This window comes from Salmo trutta, chromosome 3 (assembly GCF_901001165.1).
Source record: "Salmo trutta chromosome 3, fSalTru1.1, whole genome shotgun sequence".
Lineage (NCBI taxonomy): Eukaryota > Metazoa > Chordata > Actinopteri > Salmoniformes > Salmonidae > Salmo > Salmo trutta.
This window is the reverse complement of record NC_042959.1, coordinates 62,326,133-62,349,077: the sequence shown is the minus strand read 5'-3', so window position 1 is coordinate 62,349,077 and position 22,945 is coordinate 62,326,133. Positions and strand designations below refer to the sequence as shown.

Sequence of the window (22,945 nt, the reverse complement as noted above, 5' to 3'; positions counted from 1 at the left end):
ACTCTGCCCTGGGAGGCTGGCTCAGGGAAGATGCCCTGGCTATGGTACACGTACCTGGGGGTGATGCAGCGGCTCTGGTCCCGGCACCACATCTCAGACAGCACCCTGTAGGGCTGAGGGTAGTCGTAGGAGCAGAGGAGAACCACAGACGAGACGGCCACGGCACACAGGGGAGCGGAGGGGACACGCACAGCCCAGTCACTACATAGGACACCCACACAGCAGCCTGGGATACAAGGAATGAATGAATATGATTTACAATACAATACTTTGTATGTCTATCCACATACCATACTAAAAGTGTGTTCCGTATGATAATGATGAATATGATGTCAGTCTTACCTTGCAGGATGAGTGAGAGCAGCCTCCTCCAGCCAGTCTGGAAGACTCCCAAAGCCATCTCTGACGCTCCCCCACTCCCTTACTCACTATACACCTCGACAGTGTCTGTCTTTCCATCTGTCACTCACTTCTCTTTTTCCTAACTAGGAACTGGTCAAGGATATTGAGAAACAAAAATAGATGTGTAGAAAAGCATTGACATTATAAGCCTGCAACAAAAAGCCAAGGCTCGATTGCTGGCTAATAATGTCACTAACAAGCCAGAGCCTGTTTTTGGTTCTGTCTATTGAGACCTTGTTTACAATGAGCATCCATTATATGCAGATCTATGCCTTCACCTCTGACCGTTCTGCCTACCGACCTGTCTAGTTCCAATCTTATCCCAACCCCCTGTTTGCACCCTATTGTTTAGACGATAATGTTGCACGGTCCATTAATAATGTTGCAAGGTCCGTTAAGCTCCTGTGGCATGGTTTAAGCCTAGGACTGGCCAACTCATGCCTCAACTTCAATGCACTTTGGTCTATTGCACCTGGAACATTACCTGAACTTAACACATAAATGTAAAACTAGGAAACGGTAAATCAATTGAAGGGGTTGTTAACAGTTACACTTGATTAACCATGGTCTGAAAAAACAAAAGGGCTTTAAGCCTGTGCTCTGCTCTGCAGGTCCCATTTGAACGATAGCTCATGACGTCACCTGTACTCTACCTTGACGGTTTCTAAAAGACTGTGAGCGCAGAACTGGGAGTTGAACAAGTCGAACTGCTGAGCAGTCTTGTTTTTACAGAAAAAAAACAACTGTGTAAATACGTTGGTAGCTACACGTTTTATCTATAGGAAATTATATTTTATTTTCAGTTTTGAACGGAGAACTGTTTTCGTTCGCAGAAGGGGAGAAAGTGGGGAACGTTTTCTTTTCGCCCTCTTTGTAGCCATCAACCACTTGTCGAAGTATTGGGAATATCCATGGTGGAGTTTACAGCCTATTCCTACTGCTACCCCGGAGGGAACTACGAGCCTCGAGAGTAATCGCCGAGATTGTAACTTCATTTTTTTCCAGGCTTGACTTTACAAGCAGTCATACACCTGTTGCAAAAGAGAGGTGAGTGCTCTGAGAATGGTGTGGATTTTGAGAAACCTACTACTCTGTAATTTTAAAGCATTGAGTTGTTTTTGATCATGAACATAGCTATGGAAAAGTAACCGTTACATTCTGTCCAGTGTTCATATCTAAGGGTGATTGTTATGAGTTTCTCGATATAAAAGGTATGTTGGCCTAATCATTCTATGCTGGATGGTAGGCCTATTGGTAGCTAGCTAGTATGCATACTGGGGAGAAACAGCATATCCTAATTATGTGGTAAATTACAATATAGCTACCACTCATCAGTAGAGACATGTTTATTACACATTTATTCCATATAAAAATAACAATTTCCCCTTCAGCCTAGTCTATTAGTCAAATCTGCTAAAAACAACTCACTTTGCCCTTTGGTTTATTTAACTTGTTTAACCCACCTCTCTCCAGTCAAAACGTTTATTAACGTTTATGTTCTGTGCTGTCTATTTATACAGGCTGGGAATAAGACTGGGTGGCAAGTTGACCATCACAGTAGCTGTGAAGCAGGGCCACTCTGAACTTCAGCTACCTCTTTTCATTTTCTACTTTTGAGCGAGAAAAAATGACTGAGAAAAAGAATGGTGAGTGTTCCGCACACATCCAGACATTGTGCTTGCCACATTTTTTCCCTCTGTATTTGACATCAGAAGAACTCAGTGTTAAAGATTAATAGAACTGGCCACCGCTTGATGTTTGATGGGGTAAACTACCTTTTGTGGTGTCGAGTTTGTGATCTAGATTAGGAACCTTTTAAAAAAAAAATGTTTTTCTTCGTACAGTCTTGCAAAGAATTTTGCTTTTATTAAAGTACACACACACTTAGAAAAAATGGTGCTGTCCCCATAGGAGAACCCTTTGAAAAAAGTGTTCTACCTGGAACCAAAAAGGGTTCTACCTGGAACCAACACAGTAGAAGGGTTATCCTATCACGACAGCCAAAGAACCCTTTAGGAACCCATTTTTCTAAGAGTTCAGTGATACTTTATCCATGCATCTTTGATTCTGTTTAGAATTTTTTTTTGCATTTACAGTTGAAGTCGGACGTTTGCATACACTTAGGTTGGAGTCATTAAAAATAGTTTTTCAACCACTCCACAAATTTCTTGTTAACAAACTATAGTTTTGGCAAGTCAGTCAGGACATATACTTTGTTCATGACTCAAGTAATTTTTCCAACAATTGTTTACAGACAGATTATTTCACTTATAATTCATTGTGTCACATTCTAGTGGGTCAGAAGTTTACATACACTTAGTTGACTGTGCCTTCAAACAGCTTGGAAAATTCCAGAAAATGATGTCATGGCTTTCGAAGCTTCTGATAGGCTAATTGACATAATTTGAGTCAATTGGAGGTGTACCTGTGGATGAATTTCAAGGCCTACCTTCAAACTCAGTGCCTCTTTGCTTGACATCATGGGAATATCAAAAGAAATCAGCCAAGACCCCAGAAAAAAAATTGTAGACCTCCACAAGTCTGGTTCATCCTTGGGAGCAATTTCCAAACGCTTGAAGGTACCACATTCATCTGTACAAACAATAGTGAGCAAGTATAAACACCATGGGACCACGCAGCCGTCATACCGTTCAGGAAGGAGACGCGTTCTGTCTCCTAGAGATGAATGTACTTTGGTGCGAAAAGTGCAAATCAATCCTAGAAGAACAGCAAAGGACCTTGTGAAGTTGCTGGAGGAAACGGGTACAAAAATATCAAGATCCACAATAAAACGAGTCCTATATCGACATAACCTGAAAGGCCGCTCAGCAAGGAAGAAGCCACTACTCCAAAACCGCCATAAAAAAGCCAGACTACAGTTTGCAACTGCACATGGGGACAAAGATTGTACTTTTTGGAGAAATGTCCTTTGGTCTGATGAAACAAAAATAGAACCTTTTGGCCATAATGACCATCATTGTGTTTGGAGGAAAAAGGGGGGAGGCTTGCAAGCCGAAGAACACCATCCCAACCGTGAAGCACAGGGGTGGCAGCATCATGTTGTGGTGGTGCTTTGCTGCAGGAGGGACTGGTGCACTTCACAAAATAGATGGCACCATGAGGCAGGAAAATTATGTGGATATATTGAAGCAACATCTCAAGACATCAGTCAGGAAGTTAAAGCTTGGTCGCAAATTGGTCTTCCATAGGGACAATGACCCCAAGCATACTTCCAAAGATTAAGGACAACAAAGTCAAGGTATTGGAGTGGCCATCACAAAGCCCTGACCTCAATCCTATAGAAAATGTGTGGGCAGAACTGAAAAAGCATGTGCAACCAAGGAGGCCTACAATCCTGACTCAGTTACACCAGCTCTGTCAGGAGGAATGGGCTGAAATTCACCCAACTTATTGTGGGAAGCTTGTGGAAGGCTACCCGAAACGTTTGACCCAAGTTAAACAATTTAAAGGCAATGCTACCAAATACTAATTGAGTGTATGTAAACTTCTGACCCACTGGGAATGTGATGAAAGAAATAAAAGCTGAAATAAATCATTCTCTCTGCTATTATTCTGACATTTCACATTCTTCAAATAAAGTGGTGATCCTAACTGACCTAAGACAGAGAATTTTTACTAGGATTAAATGTCAGGAATTGTGAAAAACTGAGTTTCAATGTATTTAGCTAAGGTGTATGAAAATTCCGACTTCAACTGTATTTTATCTATAACACATGGAACCTCTTTTATTATTTAATTGGGGCGTCCAGAGTTATTTCTGAACAGAGAACATTACCCTTCACCATTATCACTCATTAAAACAATATTTACTAATTCCATTGTGTTCTTGCATTCACTTCTCAGCTGTCTCTTCTTCAGTTGTAGTGGCAGACCATACACCTTATTTAACTGCTCTCTATTTATCTTTATGACACTGTAATGTCTTGTGTGATTATGTTTATGCAATGACAGATAAGATAAAGGCCCAAGTGTGCCTGGCTTGGAACCTCATCATCCTTGTGAAATGTTTTTTGACTGCTCATATCAGTATTTCTTTGTTATCTAATTATCACTAGTAGTGGGTGGTCCCAATCATGATCTTTACGCAATATTTAGAAAGCTATACCTGTATGTACTGGCAAATAATCAAAACAGTGGTAATAACAAGGGTACAGTAATCTTGAGTTTAACATATTTTTTAGACCACAGTTATACTGTTTGCTTTTTACCAGACATAGCATCATTTATTGGGCGGCTTTTAATTTGGAGAATTAAAAGTACTCCTAAGTTCTCAAGCATGGACACTTCCGTGTGTCTTGTAGAGAGATGCTCACCAGGACTCTCTGACAGATTCTATGTTTCAACGTAAAGCCATTGGCAAACCTGAGTCACAATCCAATGAACAACATCTCAGTCTCCTTCTGAGTTGATCCTGTACAGTGTAGCTGAAACAGTTACAGCATGACTGGTGATTGTTGTGTTGTCTGTTTTTTTTGGTCTGGGTTGAGGTGTACAACACTGATCTCTATCTGTGGTTTAGTTGCTGAAACTGCTGATCTGTGGCATTCCATGACTCATTGATTGTTGTGTGAGACATTTTAGTCACAGTTCTCAAACAGATGTAGCTTTATGAAATGATCTTTCTATTGTGAAATGAGGCAAAATGCAATCTTCCTGAGAGAGACACAAGGTAACTAGGCCTTTCACCTTATAGAAGTATGTATCTCTCTTCAGCAAAGGAGATGTGTATTTCCCACACACCGGGTGTACTCAAGTAGAGGCTAAAACAATAGCAGGGCTTGTTCTCCAGCTCCAGGCCTGTGACTCCAGGATCCACTGGAGTGGGTTTAGGAAATGTGGGGCTTTCTTGGAACCAGCAGCTGGAATACTGGAAGGGAGACTGGCCTGAGATAAAGTCAGCCCTTGGACAAGATCTGGTTATGTCAATAGGATCTGTGGTCCCTTCCTCACCCCTGTCATTACAGAGAGTCCTGGGCAGGAACAATAACACATTAATCTACTGATACGGCCTCACAGGACATACTGTAGGTGTATGGGTTAGGGATGGGTGTTGTGGTTGTAGAACGTTTTTGTTCGAAGTAGAATGTCTCCTGAAAGTCAACAAGGTTGAGAATTGCTTTTGTACAGAGAAGGAATGTTGTAATTTAAATCTGCAGTGCAGTGTTCTGCAATGCGACTGGGTATGAAGGGTTCTGCTCTCTAGACCGTACCTGTTTCAAACAATCAACTAATCATGGTCTTCATGCGTGTTAGTGCTGGGTTGGAACAAAAGCCAGCACACCCACGAGACAGTGAATCTTATGGCTCCAAACTGATATCTGGAAAAGCCCTTGTATCAGCAGCCTATAACTTGTGCTGAGTCAGGGTTCTCTGGAGTTGCCATAGGTGACTGCACCAAAACATCTGTTATTGTTTGAAAAGAGTCCATTTTATTATATAATGTACAGTCATCACACTACCAGAGCTTCACTGTATCTTATGTAGGTCAACTGTGTGTTTTAAAAACCGTACATTATACAAAAGCCTTCAAATACATTTGTACATCTTAATTTTCACTGTGTTATAGAGCAACAGTACTTGATGTTTTTCTTTTAATGCCCTCTCAGTAGAAACCCATGTATCTTATTGTTGATGCATGGTCCACACTGATTGACAGTGGTGAGTAAGGGAGAAAGAAGTGGAGGATTTCCCCATCACTCTCTGAAGAGCCATCAGCTGCCTGTCAACTGTGCCCATATCCTGAGGTAATGAGTACAGACGGCAGACCCCATGGCCTTACAGGACCCCAGTGTTTTCTCACTGAATTCCAGTCTCCCTCCTTTGTGTGCGATGTTGATTTTCCTCTCTTTTAATTGGCTGAGTATCAGGTTGATGCTCGTTTCCCTGCATAAGGCACAATGGGAAACAGTGTTATGTTGTTGATAATAGACATGCTCATCCGGCAGACTCTACTTGTACAGGCAGCTAGGGTGATCCAGGTAGTGGGTGGCAGGTAGCCTAGCGGTTAAGAGCGTTGGTAACCAAAAGGTCGCTAGTTCGAATTCCCGAGCCGACTAAGTAATACATCTGTCTGTGTCTTTGAGCAAGGCATTTAACCCTAATTGCTCCTGTAAATCGCTCTGGATAAGAGTGGCTGCTAAATGACTAAAATGTGAAATATAGTGCAACTGTTTGTGTTGTTGGTGTCGAATGGTTGAATGATGTCCTCACTATCGAGCATGTATTGATGCCCAATAGGAGATTGTTCCTAAGTGCCCACATGACCAGATCAGTAAAACGTCATGGCCCTATAGCATACATAAAAACTTGTGAATACCTACACAGTAATAACAGACTTATAGACCTGTGTATTACCTACAGAGCATTCTTATAGACCTGTGTTAGACCTGCGTTGGATCCACAGACAGTGTGTTTGTTTGCACTGAGTCAGGAGCTTATCATGCCTTGCAGTCAGTCAGTGTCTCTGCTGGTCTGCTCTGCTGGTTTGGTCTGGTGTGTGGCATGTCTCCACACATGCTGAAGCTGGCTGGCTAGCCTGCAAGGTTAATGATCACTCCAGAGCTCCACTCTCTGCGCCTCAGATTAGAGGTCGACCGATTAGGATTTTTTTTCAATGCCGATACCGATTATTGGAGGACCAAAAAAGCCGATACCGATTAATTGGCCGTTTTAAAATTATTTTTTTAATGTATTTATTTATTTGTAATAATGACAATTACAACAATACTGAATGAACACTTTTATTTTAACTTAATATAATACATCAATCAAATCAATTTAGCCTCAAATAAATAATGAAACATGTTCAATTTGGATTAAATAATTCAAAAACAAAGTTTTGGAGAAGAAAGTAAAAGTGCAATATGTGCCATGTAAAAAAGCTAACGTTTAAGTTCCTTGCTCAGAACATATGAAAGCTGGTGGTTCCTTTTAATATGAATCTTCAATATTCCCAGGTAAGAAGTTTTAGGTTGAGGTTATTATAGGAATTATAGGACTATTTCTCTCTATACCATTTGTATTTCATATACCTTTGACTATTGGATGTTTTTATAGGCACTATAGTATTGCTACCTGGGCTCGAACCAGGAACACATCGAAAACAGCCACCTTTGAAGCATCGTTACTCATCGCTCCACAAAAGCCGCAGCCCTTGCAGAGCAAGGGGAACAACTACTCCAAGTCTCAGAGCGAGTGATGTTTGAAACGCTATTAGAGCGCACCCTTGCTAACTAGCTAGCCATTTCACATCGATTACACCAGCCTAATCTCGGGAGTTGATAGGCTTGAAGTCATAAACAGAGCTGTGCTTGAAGCATTGCGAAGAGCTGCTGGCACGAAAGTGCTGTTTGAATGAATGCTTATGAGCCTGCTGCTGCCTACCACCGCTCAGTCAAACTGCTCTATCAAATATCAAATCATAGACTTAATTATAACATAATAACACACAGAAATACGATCCTTAGGTCATTAATATGGTCAAATCCGGAAACAATCATTTAGAAAATAAAACGTTTATTTTTTCAGTGAAATATCAAACCGTTCCGTATTTTATCTAACAAGTGGCATCCATAAGTCTAAGTATTCCTGTTACATTGCACAACCTTCAATGTTATGTCATAATTACGTAAAATTCTGGCAAATTAGTTCGTAACGAGCCAGGTGGCCCAAACTGTTGCATATACCCGGACTCTGCGTGCAATGAACGCAAGAGAAGTGACACAATTTCCCTAGTTTAATAATGCCTGCTAACATGAATTTCTTTTAACTAAATATGCAGGTTTAAAAAAATATACTTCTGTGTATTGATTTTAAGAAAGGCATTGATGTTTATGGTTACGTACATTCGTGCAACGATTGTGCTTTTTTTCGCAAATGTGCTTTTGTTAAATCATCAAGTAGGCTGTCTTTGTTAGGTAGAAATAGTCTTCACAGTTCGCAACGAGCCAGGCGGCCCAAACTGCTGCATATACCCTGACTCTGTTGCACAGAACGCAAGAGAAGTGACACAATTTCCCTAGTTAAAATAAATTCATGTTAGCAGGCAATATTAACTAAATATGCAGGTTTAAAAATATATACTTGTGTATCGATTTTAAGAAAGGTGCTTTTTTCGCTTGTTACATCACCCGTTTGGCGAAGTAGGCTATGATTCAATGATAAATTAACAGGCACCGCATCGATTATATGCAACGCAGGACAAGCTAGATAAACTAGTAATATCATCAACCATGTGTAGTTAACTAGTGATTATGTTAAGATTGATTGTTTTTTATAAGATAAGTTTAATGCTAGCTAGCACCTTACCTTGGCTCCTTGCTGCACTTGCATAACAGGTAGTCAGCCTGCCACGCAGTCTCCTCATGGAGTGCAATGTAATTGGCCATGATCGGTGTCCAAAAATGCCGATCACCGATTGTTATGAAAACTTGAAATCGGCCCTAATTAATCGGCTATTCCGATTAATCGGTCGACCTCTACCTCAGGTACCTGTCTGCAAACACAGCAGATATACGCATGCTACCTGTGTGTGTGTGTGGTTTGGTTTTGCTATCCTTGTGGGGACCAGAAGTCCTCACAAGGATAGTAAAACAAGTGTGTGTTTGTGTGTGTGTGTGCGGCGCATAAGTGTGTCTCACACGTGTGACTTAAGTTGTAAACAGTGCTTATAATCAAGTGTGGCTTTGTTTTGGTTCAACCAAACTTTAACAGTTAGTGACTGGTCAGTTCATGGACCTTTCATCATCATCAGCAATTCATTTAATGTAATGAAATGACCTCTCATTCTGCCCAACTTTGTGTTCTAGCTAGGGACACAGTGACAATTTGTTGGGGCTTGAGATGGCACTGAAATCAAGCTTGCAGTTTGTTTTAGCTCTATGGAAATGGAGCAGACTTTGGACTATTGATCCTATTCATTTGTACTTTTTCAATGTGCCAGTGTGTTATTATGGCACTCTCTCTTCCTTTTTACCTATCTGATTAAAACACTTTCACTTCTTCAAGATGTTCAAACGTTCATAAATGACCAGCATGGTCAAATAATAATCACAGTAGTTATAGAGACTGCAACAGGTCAACACATCAAGAGTACATGTCAATCAATCAATCACATTTATTTATAAAGCCCTTTTTACAACAGCAGTCATAAATTGTTTATACAGAATCCGAGTCTAAAACCCCAGAGAGCAAGCAATGCAGATGTAAAAGCATGGTGGCTGGGAAAAACTCCCTAGAAAGGCAGGAACCTAGGAAGAAACCTAGAAAGGAACTAGGCTGTGAGGGGTGGCCTGTCCTCTTCTCACTGTGCCTGGTGGAGATATAAGAGTACATGGCCATTAAGGCAGATCGTTCTGCAAGATATTCAAACGTTCATAGATGACCAGCATGGTCAGTTGTCTTTTCATAGCCGAGCATTGTCGAGACAGCAGGTGTGGTAGAGAGAGAGAGAGAGAGAGAGAGAGAGACAGAGAGAGAGAGAGAGAGAGAGAGACAGAGAGAGAGAGACAGAGAGAAGGGGGGAGAGAGGGAGTGCGAGGGTTGAAACAGCAGGTCTGGGACAAGGTAGCACGACCAGTGAACAGATCAGATAACCGCAGGCAGAACAGCAGAAACTGGATCAGCAGCATGACCAGGTGGACTGGGGACGGGAAAAGCCAGGAGTCATCAGGACCGGTAGTCCTGGGGCATGGGGCTCAGGTCCTCCGGATGGGGGGAGAGAGAGATTGAAGAATTAGAGGAAGCATACTTAAGATCACACAGGACACTAGATAAGACAGGAGAATTACACCAGATAGGACAGACAGACCACCGAAAAAAAGCCTGGCACAACGTGATGCACCCCTCCTAGGGACGGAATGGGAGAGCTCGTGCAAGCCAATGACTCAGCCACCTTAATAAGGTCAGAGGTGGTGAATCCCAGTGAAGAGAGGGGAGCCGGCAAGGCAGAGACAGCAAGGGTGGTTTGTCATTCCAGTGCCTTGCTGTTCACCTTCACACTCCTGGGCCAGACTACCTTCAGTGTGACGTTGAACGTAATGGTATGTTTTTGTTGTGTGTGTTGTTTTTGTTGTGTGTGTTGTCTTTTACAGGAGGCGTGGGGGTGACCTTCCTGACCCCATGTCGCGTGGCGGGCATGTGTCTGACCGTGGTGCTACTTGGGGGGATTGGAGCTGCTGTCTGGGCTGTAGGTGAGAGACCTCTGCATCTGCTCTCACATAGTAGTGATGTGTACCTTTTGGCAATGAGCAGTGCTTTGTGGGCAATGTAGTTTTAGTTTTTTCATAGTACAGACAGAGATGAAAGAGGAAGCGAGACATCCCACTCCCTCATTTTTTTTGTTTGAATGGAAGTCAATTAACTAAGTACACCAGAACCAGTTGCTATCACATTGGTGTCTATGGGAGAGCCACCCCCTTAAGTAGACAGAAACTGACTATTCTTTTCAATGGTAAACGGCCTGAGTGAACTATCTTAATTCATCCTCCCATCTTTGGTTCAGATATTACCAACATTGTTTGATTGCAGTCAGTGGATTAGTTTGCCGGCTCTGTGAGGTTTGCTGTTTCATCAACAGAGTATGTATGCACTTTACAGTTTTATATTACATGTTGTTGACTTTTGTTTGTTTGTTTGTTTTTCAAATCCTAGTAACATTTTGTATCAGAGAAGAAGACACAGGATTATATGATGGTAAGTGAGAGGGAAACCACTCCACCAAAGACAACCTCATATCGTATCTGAATCGATAGAAGGGTTTGTTTGATCCAGTATTTCATTGCTCCAACCCAGTCCAGGTGAACTCCAATCCAAGCTCGGACCTACGTCTCCGGGTGTTTGACTCGGCCGAGCGACGGTGGAGACACCTCTGTTCCTCAGAGGCCAACCAGCTCCTGGCCAACATCAGCTGTGAGGAGATGGGCTTTGTCAGGTGAGGAGATTGATGTATTGTGATATGAAAGGCTTTAGATTAAATCCAAAAGTGGGAGTCACTATCTACAGCATCATAAAAGGAAAGGGAAAGGGGGATACCTAGTCAGTAGTACAACTTAATGCATTCAACTGAAATGTGTCTTCTGCATTTAACCCAACCCATCTGATTCACAGAGGTGCGGGGGGCTGATACCACTATGCCTTGCAGGAAGGCTGCACAGAAATTGCTCCACCCTTGCTTGGTTGCTAAAATTCTAATGGTTTGCCTAATCTCAGTTTATGGCCACAAAGCAAGCAATGTATAGTTTAGAGAATCTAAACAGCTGTGAAATATATTTTCAAAAACTTGATTGTATTTTCAGCTGGTGTACAAAGCTGAAAATAAAAAGAGGCGAAAACTAAACTTAAGGACAGGAAGCATAAAAATAGTGCATATAGAATGGATCTACCGCTTCTCAGACTTCCTTTCAATGAGAATGACAGATCTTTACCTCACATTGCTATGTGAATTTGGTCGGGTTGCCCAAAAAGTTATACAACTTCATCGTGTTTAGGCCAGGGATCTTTCAACTGATCTGTCAGTGATAGAAGTCTCTGTAATAAAGAGATGCATGCCTTATGTCCCTTCCAGCATGGTGAATTACTCTGTGTCCAGTATCCCTGAAGGCAGTAACGACCGTGAGGAGTTTTTCTGTGTCAAAGAGAAGGAGCTGACCTATGGCAAGAAGATCAAAGAGTCTCTATATCCCTGGTAAGACATTCTTATAACACTCTTATATCTCCTAGATGAAGGAGGTGTTTATTAAAGCAGCAGTGGGCTGAAAAGTAGAGAAGAGCAGGAATGTAGAGTTCCAGGCTGCTGTGTCTGACTCTTGTTGTTTTGTTTTGCAGTGACTGTGAAACTGGCCAGGTCCTAAGTCTGCTTTGTCAAGGTAGGTTCAGCTGAGAGCTTTGGTTTGGTCCTGACACCGTGATACACTTTTTACACAAAGTGTAAAACACAATGAAAAACAACCTGAGAGTTGTACAGGATGGCTTAACTCTCTCCTGCATCCCCCCTGTTACCTCTCTCTTTACTCCTCCCTATCTCGCTTTCTCTCCTCCTGTACCTCTCCCTCTCTTACCTCTCTCTTTACTCCTCCCTCCCTATCTCTCTCTGTCTCCTCCTTCTCCCTCCCCATCCATATCTCTTTCTCCTCCCTATCCCTCCCTCCCCTCTCTTTCTGTCTGTCTAGACTGTGGCAGGCGTAGTCTGACAGAGGACCGTATAGTGGGTGGTGTAGATGCTAGGCAGGGTAGCTGGCCCTGGCAGGTCAGTCTGCAGTATGACGGGGTGCACCAGTGTGGAGGCTCCATCATCTCAGACCGCTGGATCGTCAGCGCAGCCCACTGCTTCCCAGAGTAAGCCCTGAATCTTTCTCTCTCTCTCTCTCTCTCTCTCTCTCTCTCTCTCTCTCTCTCTCTCTCTCTCTCTCTCTCTCACACTCTCTCTCTCTCTCTCTCTCTCTCTCTCTCTCTCTCTCTCTCTCTCTCTCACACACACTGTCTCTCTTGCGCTCTCTCTCTCTCTCTCTTGCTTACACACACTTCTTCTCATGGATTCTGTTTGTCCTCTCTCAGGAGGAACCGTCAGGTGTCTCGATGGAGGGTGTTACTGGGCTCCATCTACAACAAGCTCACTCATAAGAATGTTAGAGTTCTTGAGGTAAAGACTGTGGTGTACCACAGCAGCTACCTGCCCTTCGTAGACCCCAACATAGATGATAACAGCAGAGACATCGCTGTCCTGGCTCTGGCCCAGCCTCTGCACTTCACAGGTAAACACATTCTGGCCCATATTGTTATATTCTTATTATACTGTGATGATTTGTTGTTCTTTTTCAAGGCACATCAGATGAAGCCACAGTGTGCTTAGAGGTAGAATAGGGAGAGAGAGAGGGAGGGAGAGAGAGGGAGGGAGAGAGAGGGAGGGAGAGAGGGAGAGAGAGAGAGAGAGAGAAGGGGAATAGAGAGAAGTGATAAAGCGAGATGGAGATGAGGGACGAGTCACTATGGTAATTCCCTTCCTCAGTGTTCAGGTTTCCAGTCAGACTACCAAACAAAGGCCCTCTTTACTGCCTGCCTGCTGTCGCCTGGACAAAAGACAATGATATCAGAACCGGACAAAATAGTTTGCCCTCTGTTTTACTGTATTTTTTCTGGAATCGCTGTATGTACATAGAAAAACATTACATTGTTATAATGTGAGAGAGAAAACTCTAGGACAGCTTTTCCCAATCTTGATCCTCAGGACCCCAAGGGGTGCACGTTTTGGCTTTTGCCTTAACACTATACAGCTGATTCATATTATGAAAGCTTGATGATTAGTTGATTATTTGAATCATCTGTGCAGTGCTAGGGCATTAAACAAAACGTGCATCCCCGATTTTGGGAAACTGTTCTAGGATGTAGTTGTTATGCAGTGAACTTCCTGTTGTTTATCAAGGACAGATGTTTTGGGCCTTGTCTGACATCTAGTGGTTGGACTCAGAATTGCAGCTATTCTCATGATATAATAACTCACTGGTGGGGAAATTGAGAACATGCAACATCAGCCGACAAGATGAACATTGTCCACAGTGAATACAACACACAAACACACAAGCCACATTTAAGTACAATTCAATCTCATCTCTCTCTCCCTCCTCTTCACCTTATCTTAACCGCCATCGATAAGAGACAATACTGTGCAGCTGTAATCATCGACCTGCCCAAGGCTTTCAACTCTGTCAATCACCACATTCTTATTGGCAGACTCAACAGCCTTGGTTTCTCAAATAACTGCCTCGCCTGGTTCACCAACTACTGCTCAGACAGAGTTCAGTGTGTCAAATCGGAGGGCCTGTTGTCCGGACCTCTGGCAGTCTCTATGGGGGTGCCACAGGGTTCATCCTCAGGCCGACTCTTTTCTCTGTATATATCAATGATGTCACTCTTGCTGCTGGTGACTCTCTGATCCACCTCTACGCAGACGGCACCATTCTGTATACTTCTGGCCCTTCTTTGGACACTGTGATAACTAACCTCCAGACAAGCTTCAATGCCATACAACTCTCCTTCCATGGCCTCCAACTGCTCTTAAACGCAAGTAAAGCTAAATGCATGCTATTCAACCGATCGCTGCCCACACCTGCCCGCCAGCCCAGCATCACTACTCTGGACGGTTCTGACTTAGAATAGGTGGACAACTACAAATACCTAGGTGTCTGGTTAGACTGTAAACTCTCCTTCCAGACTCACATTAAGCATCTCCAATCCAAAATTAAATCTAGAATCAGCTTCCTATTTCGCAACAAAGCATCCTTCACTTATGCTGCCAAACATACCCTCGTAAAACTGACCATCCTACCGATCCTTGACTTCGGTTATGTCATTTACAAAATAGCCTCCAACACTCTACTCAACAAACTGGATGCAGTCTATCACAGTGCCATCCGTTTAGTCACCAAAGCCCCATATACTACCCACCATTGCTACCTGTATGGTCTCGTTGGCTGGTCCTCGCTACATATTCATCGCCAAACCCACTGGCTCCAAGTCACCTATAATTATTTGCTAGGTAAAGCCCCGCCTTATCTCAGCTCACTGGTCACCATAGCAGCACCCACCCGTAGCACGCGCTCCAGCAGGTAAATTTCACTGGTCACCCCCAAAGCCAATTCCTCCTTCGGCCGCCTTTCCTTCCAGTTCTCTGCTGCCAATGACTGGAACGAACTGCAAATATCACTGAAGCTGGAGACTAATATCTCCCTCACTAGCTTTAAGCACCAGCTGTCAGAGCAGCTCATAGATCACTGCACCTGTACATAGCCCATCTGTAATTAGCCCATCCAACTACCTCATCCCCATACTGTTATCTATTTTATTTATTTTGCTCCTTTGCACCCCAGTATCTCTACTTGTACACTCATCTTCTGCACATCTATCACTCAAGTGTATATAAAATGGCGCCAGAAGAAATGGCAGCAATTTTAAGGGCGCCCAGACAATTGTGCTATTATGTGGGGGGTTTTCGCGTTATTTGTAACTTATTTTGTACATAATGTATCAGCAACCGTATCTTACGGCAAAAAAGAGCTTCTGGATATCAGGACAGCGATCACTCACCTCGGATTAGACAAAGATTTTTTCTACAACAAAGACGATGCACAAGACATTCTCCAAACACCCCACAGGACCGACATCCCCATTATTTGCAAGAGGAAGCAACGCAGGTGCAGAGCACAAAGAGCCAGATGCCTGGTCAGGACCTGGAGAAGGCGACTGGGAAAGCTGCCATTACCATCAATACTACTCGCCAACGTGCAATCATTGGACAATAAATTAGACTAGGTACGATCACGAATATCCTACCAACGGGACATAAAAAACTGTAATATCCTATGTTTCACGGAATCGGGGAAAAAAGGGGGAAAAAATTCTCGATCACCTATACTCCACACAAAGAGACGCGTACAAAGCTCTCCCTTGCCTTCCATTTGGTAAATCCAACCACAACTCTATCCTCCTGATTCCTGCTTACAAGCAAAAATGAAAGCAGGAAGCACCAGTGACTCGGTCTATAAAAAAGTGGTCAGATGAAGCAGATGCTAAACTACAGGACTGTTTTGCTATCACAGACTGGAACATGTTCCAGGATTCTTCCGATGGCATTGAGGAGTACACCACATCAGTCACTGGCTTTATCAATAAGTGCATCGAGGATGTCGTCCCCACAGTGACTGTACATACATACCCCAACCAGAAGCCATGGATTACAGGCAACATTCGCACTGAGCTAAAGCGTAGAGCTGCTGCTTTCAAGGTGCGGTACTCTAACCTGGAAGCTTACAAGAAATCCTGCTATGCCCTGCGACGAACCACCAAACAGGCAAAGCGTCAATACAGGGCTAAGATTGAATCATACTGCACCGGCTCCGATGCTTGTCTTATGTGGCAGGGCTTGCAAACTATTACAGCCTACAAAGGGACGCACAGCTGCGAGCTGCCCAGTGACACGAGCCTACCAGACTAGCTAAATCACTTCTATGCTCGCTTCGAGGCAAGCAACACTGAGGCATGAATGAGAGCATCAGCTGTTCCGGACGACTGTGTGATCACGCTCTCCGTAGCCGATGTCAGTAAGACCTTTAAACAGGTCAAAATACACAAGGCTGCGGGGCCAGACGGATTACCAGGACGTGTGCTCCGGGCATGTGCTGACCAACTGGCAGGTGTCTTCCCTGACATTTTCAACATGTCCCTGATTGAGTCTGTAATACCAACATGTTTCAAGCAGACCACCAAAGTCCCTGTGCCCAAGAACACAAAGGCAACCTGTCTAAATCACTACAGACCCGTAGCACTCACGTCCGTAGCCATGAAGTGCTTTGAAATGTTGGTAATGGCTCACATCAACACCATTATCCCAGAAACCCTAGACCCACTCTAATTTGCATACTGCCCAAACAGATCCACAGATGATGCAATCTCTATTGCACTCCACACAGCCCTTTCCCACCTGGACAAAAGGAACACTTATGTGAGAATGCTTTTCATTGATTACAGCTCAGCGTTCAACACCATAGTACCCTCAAAGCTCATCACTAAGCTAAGGATCCTGTAACTAAACACCTCCCTCTGCAACTGGATCCTGGACTTCCTGACGGGCCGCCCCCAGGTGGTGAGGGTAGGTAGCAACACATCTGCCACGCTGATCCTCAACACTGGAGCTCCACAGGGGTGCGTGCTCAGTCCCCTCCTGTACTCCCTGTTCACCCACGACTGCATGGCCAGGCACGACTCCAACACCATCATTAAGTTTGCAGATGACCCAACAGGCCTGATCACAGACAACGACAAGACAGCCTATAGGGAGGAGGTCAGAGACCTTGCCATGTGGTGCCAGAATAACAACCTATCCCTCAACATAACCAAGACTAAGGAGATGATTGTGGACTACAGGAAAATGAGGACAGAGCACGCCCCCATTCTCATCGACGGGGCTGTAGTGGAGCAGGTTAAGAGCTTCAAGGTCCTCGGTGTCCACATCAACAACAAACTAGAATGGTCCAAACACACCAAGACAGTCGTGAAGAGGGCACGACAAAGCCTATTCCCCCTCAGGAAACTAAAAAGATTTGGCATGGGTCCTGAGATCCTCAAAAGGTTCTACAGCTGCAACATCGAGAGCATCCTGACTGGTTGCGTCACTGCCTGGTACGGCAATTGCTCGACCTCTGACCGCAAGGCACTACAGAGGGTAGTGCGTATGGCCCAGTACATCACTGGGGCTAAGCTGCCTGCCATCCAGGACCTCTACACTAGGTGGTGTCAGAGGAAGGCCCTAAAAATTGTCAAAGACCCCAGTCATAGACTGTTCTCTCTACTACTGCATGGCAAGCGGTACCGGAGTGCCAAGTCTAGGGCAAAAAGGCTTCTCAACAGTTTTTACCCCCATGCCATAAGACTCCTGAACAGGTAATCAAATGGCTACCAAGGACTATTTGCATTGTGTGCCCCCCCAACCCCCCCAAACCCTCTTTTTACGCTGCTGCTACTCACCGTTTAACATATACAGTGAGGGAAAAAAGTATTTGATCCCCTGCTGATTTTGTACGTTTGCACACTGACAAAGAAATGATCCGTCTATAATTTTAATGGTAGGTTTATTTGAACAGTGAGAGACAGAATAACAACAAAAAAATCCACAAAAAAGCATGTCAAAAATGTTATAAATTGATTTGCATTTTAATGAGGGAAATAAGTATTTGACCCCCTCTCAATCAGAAAGATTTCTGGCTCCCAGGTGTCTTTTATACAGGTAACGAGCTGAGATTAGGAGCACACTCTTAAAGGGAGTGCTCCTAATCTCAGTTTGTTATCTGTATAAAAGACACCTGTCCACAGAAGCAATCAATCAATCAGATTCCAAACTCTCCACCATGGCCAAGAACAAAGAGCTCTCCAAGGATGTCAGGGATAAGATTGTAGACCTACACAAGGCTGGAATGGGCTACAAGACCATCACCAAGCAGCTTGGTGAGAAGGTGACAACAGTTGGTGCGATTATTCGCAAATGGAAGAAACACAAAAGAACTGTCAATCTCCCTCAGCCTGGGGCTCCATACAAGATCTCACCTCGTGGAGTTGCAATGATCATGAGAACGGTGAGGAATCAGCCCAGAACTACACGGGAGTATCTTGTCAATGATCTCAAGGCAGCTGGGACCATAGTCACCAAGAAAACAATTGGTAACACACTACGCCGTGAAGGACTGAAATCCTGCAGCGCCCGCAAGGGCCCCCTGCTCAAGAAAGCACATATACATGCCCGTCTGAAGTTTGCCAATGAACATCTGAATGATTCAGAGGACAACTGGGTGAAAGTGTTGTGGTCAGATGAGACCAAAATTGAGCTCTTTGGCATCAACTCAACTCGCCGTGTTTGGAGGAGGAGGAATGCTGCCTATGTCCCCAAGAACACCATCCCCACCGTCAAACATGGAGGTGGAAACATTATGCTTTGAGGGTGTTTTTCTGCTAAGGGGACAGGACAACTTCACCGCATCAAAGGGACGATGGACGGGGCCATGTACCGTCAAATCTTGGGTGAGAACCTCCTTCCCTCAGCCAGGGCATTGAAAATGGGTCGTGGATGGGTATTCCAGCATGATAGTGACCCAAAACACACGGCCAAGGCAACAAAGGAGTGGCTCAAGAAGAAGCACATTAAGGTCCTGGAGTGGCCTAGCCAGTCTCCAGACCTCAATCCCATAGAAAATCTGTGGTGGGAGCTGAAGGTTCGAGTTGCCAAACGTCAGCCTCGAAACCTTAATGACTTGGAGAAGATCTGCAAAGAGGAGTGGGACAAAATCCCTCCTGAGATGTGTGCAAACCTGGTGGCCAACTATAAGAAACATCTGACCTCTGTGATTGCCAACAAGGGTTTTGCCACCAAGTTCTAAGTCATGTTTTGCATAGGAGTCAAATACTTATTTCCCTCATTACAATGCAAATCATTTTATAACATTTTTGACATGCGTTTTCCTGAATTTTTTTGTTGTTATTCTGTCTCTCACTGTTCAAATAAACCTACAATTAAATTTATAGACTGATCATTTCTTTGTCAGTGGGCAAACGTACAAAATCAGCAGGGGGTCAAATACTTTTTTCCCTTACTGTATGCATAGTCACTTTAACTATACCTTCATGTACATACTACCTCAATTGGGCCGACCAACCAGTGCTCCTGCGCAGTGGCTAACCGGGCTATCTGCATTGACTGTGGAACTGATCACCGCACGTGACAAATAAACTTTGATTTGATTTGAGTGTTTAATTGCTATATTGTAATTATTTCGCCACTATGGCCTATTTATTACCTATTGACTGCATGTTTGTTTATTTCATGTGTTGTTGTTTGTGCTGCACTGCTTTGCTATATCTTGGCCAGGTCACAGTTGTAAATGTGAACTTGTTCTCATCTAGCCTACCTGGTTAAATAAAGCTGAAATAAAAATAAAAAAGAAACCTTCTGTTTTCTGCAGACTACATCCAGCCGGTGTGCTTACCCCACTACGGCCAGCGCCTGATTGACGGCCAGATGGGGACAGTGACAGGCTGGGGAAATGTAGGTTACTATGGTGAGTGACTGTGTAGGCTTCTACATCCTTAAACTTACATCTGGTCCCAGAGACAGATACTGTAGGAGTTGGGTTTAAAACGTAATCTGGTCCCAGAGACAGATACTGTAGGAGCTGGGTTTAAAACATAATCTGGTCCCAGAGACAGCTACTGTAGGAGTTGGGTTTAAAACATAATCTGGTCCCAGAGACAGATAATGTGGGAGCTGGGTTTAAAACATAATCTGGTCGCAGAGACAGATAATGTGGGAGCTGGGTTAAACCATTATCTGGAACCATGGAGAGACAGAATAGGTGTATGATTGTTGTCATTGGACAAGACAGCCTCTCCCTATCTCTTTCTTTCTTTCTCTCCCTCCTCTCTCTGTATGACCTTTGAGTATGTAAACAGGGTCAGTGTCATAGTGTGCAGATGTCGCTTCCTCTCTCTCATTCTCTCTCTATATCTCTCACTCTCTTTCTCTCTTAGGTACTCTTGCTGACGTTCTTCAGGAGGCTAACGTGCCGATCATCAACGACGCTGTCTGTAACGCCCCTGATTACTATGACAACCAGATCACCACCAGCATGTTCTGTGCTGGCTTTGAGAAGGGTGGTACCGATGCCTGTCAGGTAACCAGCTATAGTGACATCTAATTTCCCTGCCCTGACAGTAAATTAATAAACTTTAACAAAAAATGTCACCTTCCATCCATATTCTGTCTTCCACTTACAAAAATGTAAATTATTTACGTCATCTATTGACATCTGAATGTGCCGGATATGAGCAAGGCTGTACCGTTGCTCTCTATCCAGATTCTAGCTTTTACATGAGAAATTGTTAATATTTATATAATCCATTCACCCAAATGAGACTGATTTTGTAATGTACTGTATGTGAGTGGTTGACTTGTTTATCTCAGGGGGACAGCGGGGGCCCGTTTGTGGCTGAGGACTCCCTGTCCAAGGCCAGCCGCTACCGCCTGCTGGGGGTGGTGAGCTGGGGAACAGGCTGTGCCATGGCCAAGAAGCCTGGCGTCTACACCAGAGTGTCCCGCTTCCTACCCTGGATCTCCTCAGCCATGAGGGTGAGTACAGTACACAGACATACACACATGTACGCATGCACACACACACACACACACACACACACACACACACACACACACACACACACACACACACACGTACACAGATGCACACAGGTGGAAGTATAATCTTCTTTTCCTGTCTTATCTTCACAGACGTATCACAATTCACCAGGAGTGCACAAAATGGCGCGTACATGGGAGCACTAAGCATACCTTTAAGGGATCAGAAATGACCAAAATATTATCCATTCAGACTTACTGCACTTCACCTGTTCAAAAAACCCATCCTATTAGGGGAACCTTGTGCAAAAATTGGATGTATAGGTAAATTCAGCTAGATTACCTGAGGAAAGCCTTGAAGTGGTAGCTTGACCAAATAATAATCAATACGTGTATGGTCTTGTGAAATGAGAAAGCGTCAAATGAAAATACTTATGGGACATGTATGACAAAGTCATAGAAAATCACCACTCTGCCAGCCAATGTGCAGATTGTACTGTCGTATGGAGATTATTTGTATGTCATTAAAGGGCTAATTTTTGTATTCAGGGTTTTCTTACAGACTCTTTTCAGGTGCAACCAACTTATGATACACAACAAGTCTGTGTATCAAAATGTAACGCTCAAACATTCTGGCTGGTTTTGCCGTGAAGTTTCTCCTTTATATTATTCCCTTGAACAAATAATGCCAAAGTTACTGAAGAGATTTTAACATAGACAACATGTAGCTGAAGTTCCCTAAGACCTAAAATGTTTGTAACAAATAAAAACATTACTGTCAGATATTCAGCTCTTGAATTGTCTCTCTATCCTTTGTTTATATCACAGATTGCAGTTCAGAGTGACTGTTACGTTCTATAATGACACATGATGTTTCTTCGTTTTGTTTTTGGTGGGGACATGAATTTAGGGACAAGTAAACAGGTGCAATGTAAACAATATTTCTATAGCCTTTGTAGATTAGACATTGAGCTATAGAACGTATGAGATATTCATAGTTAAATCAGTGTTGTATTTGTTTGGCTTTATTGTAAATATTAGTAACAGATTTTTTTTGAAAATTTATGTTTATTTGTAAGTGATCCATGGATTTAAATCTCAAATGTGCAATAACAACCTGAATGAAGATCTTATTAGCCATTTCAGCTTCACAAGTTACTAAGGAATTGCGGTTAGCAACACCAAGTCATATTACATATTCATCACAGAATGATGCACTACGCTACAGAGATCATACTCAGCTGTGTGTTGTCAGTTAAGGGCCTATTACCTGCTGAGAACCACAACTACCTTATTGGTAGAGAATTAGCTACACAGCAACACGAGAAAAACTTTGTATTGTCTGTTGATCATCATGACTCAATTTGCTGTAGTTTATTGTGATGTAGTTTATCAAGCTTATTTGACGGTCTTTATGCTTTCATTTCCTCGTTTTATATTGTTTGAAGTCTAGTCTCTATGCAGATGACTTCAACAGATGTGAATGTATATATATTTTCTGTGAAGAAATTATGAAATTCTTAGTAAGAATGTTATTGTTACTGATTTAAACTCTGTTCCTTCTGTAAATGTAAATTGTTCTGTTGAGTATTGTATTGAAATAAAGATTTAATTTAACAAACTAGATGATGTATGTCAAATGTCATCTACAGATATATGATCTTAATTTGAGCCAATTTGCTACAGAAGGACAATAGTCCTGAAGCAACAGGAAATGTGAATTATTATGTGGATTATAATTAATGGATATTTTTGTAGTAGTAGATACATTTTCTGTAAGGGAAAATCAAGTCTGAAATTTCAAAGTGGAAATTACAAACTCCAGAAGCCTTTTTAAAGTTGTAAATGTCCTTCAAC

At 43.1% G+C, this 22,945-nt stretch overlaps 1 protein-coding gene across 1 annotated transcript; it reads left to right on the top strand.

Moving 5' to 3' along the window:
• The first annotated feature begins 1,032 nt into the window (after positions 1 to 1,032).
• On the top strand, positions 1,033 to 22,712 carry LOC115182642 (serine protease hepsin). The gene is made up of 13 exons (XM_029744172.1): positions 1,033 to 1,449; positions 1,923 to 2,048; positions 10,515 to 10,613; positions 11,074 to 11,115; positions 11,215 to 11,353; positions 11,987 to 12,106; positions 12,247 to 12,287; positions 12,591 to 12,756; positions 12,976 to 13,172; positions 19,923 to 20,018; positions 20,488 to 20,630; positions 20,921 to 21,085; positions 21,242 to 22,712. The coding sequence occupies exons 2-13, from the start codon at positions 2,030 to 2,032 to the stop codon at positions 21,293 to 21,295; spliced, it is 1,281 nt and encodes a 426-aa protein (XP_029600032.1). The 5' UTR covers positions 1,033 to 1,449; positions 1,923 to 2,029; the 3' UTR covers positions 21,296 to 22,712.
• The last annotated feature ends 233 nt before the right edge of the window (positions 22,713 to 22,945 follow it).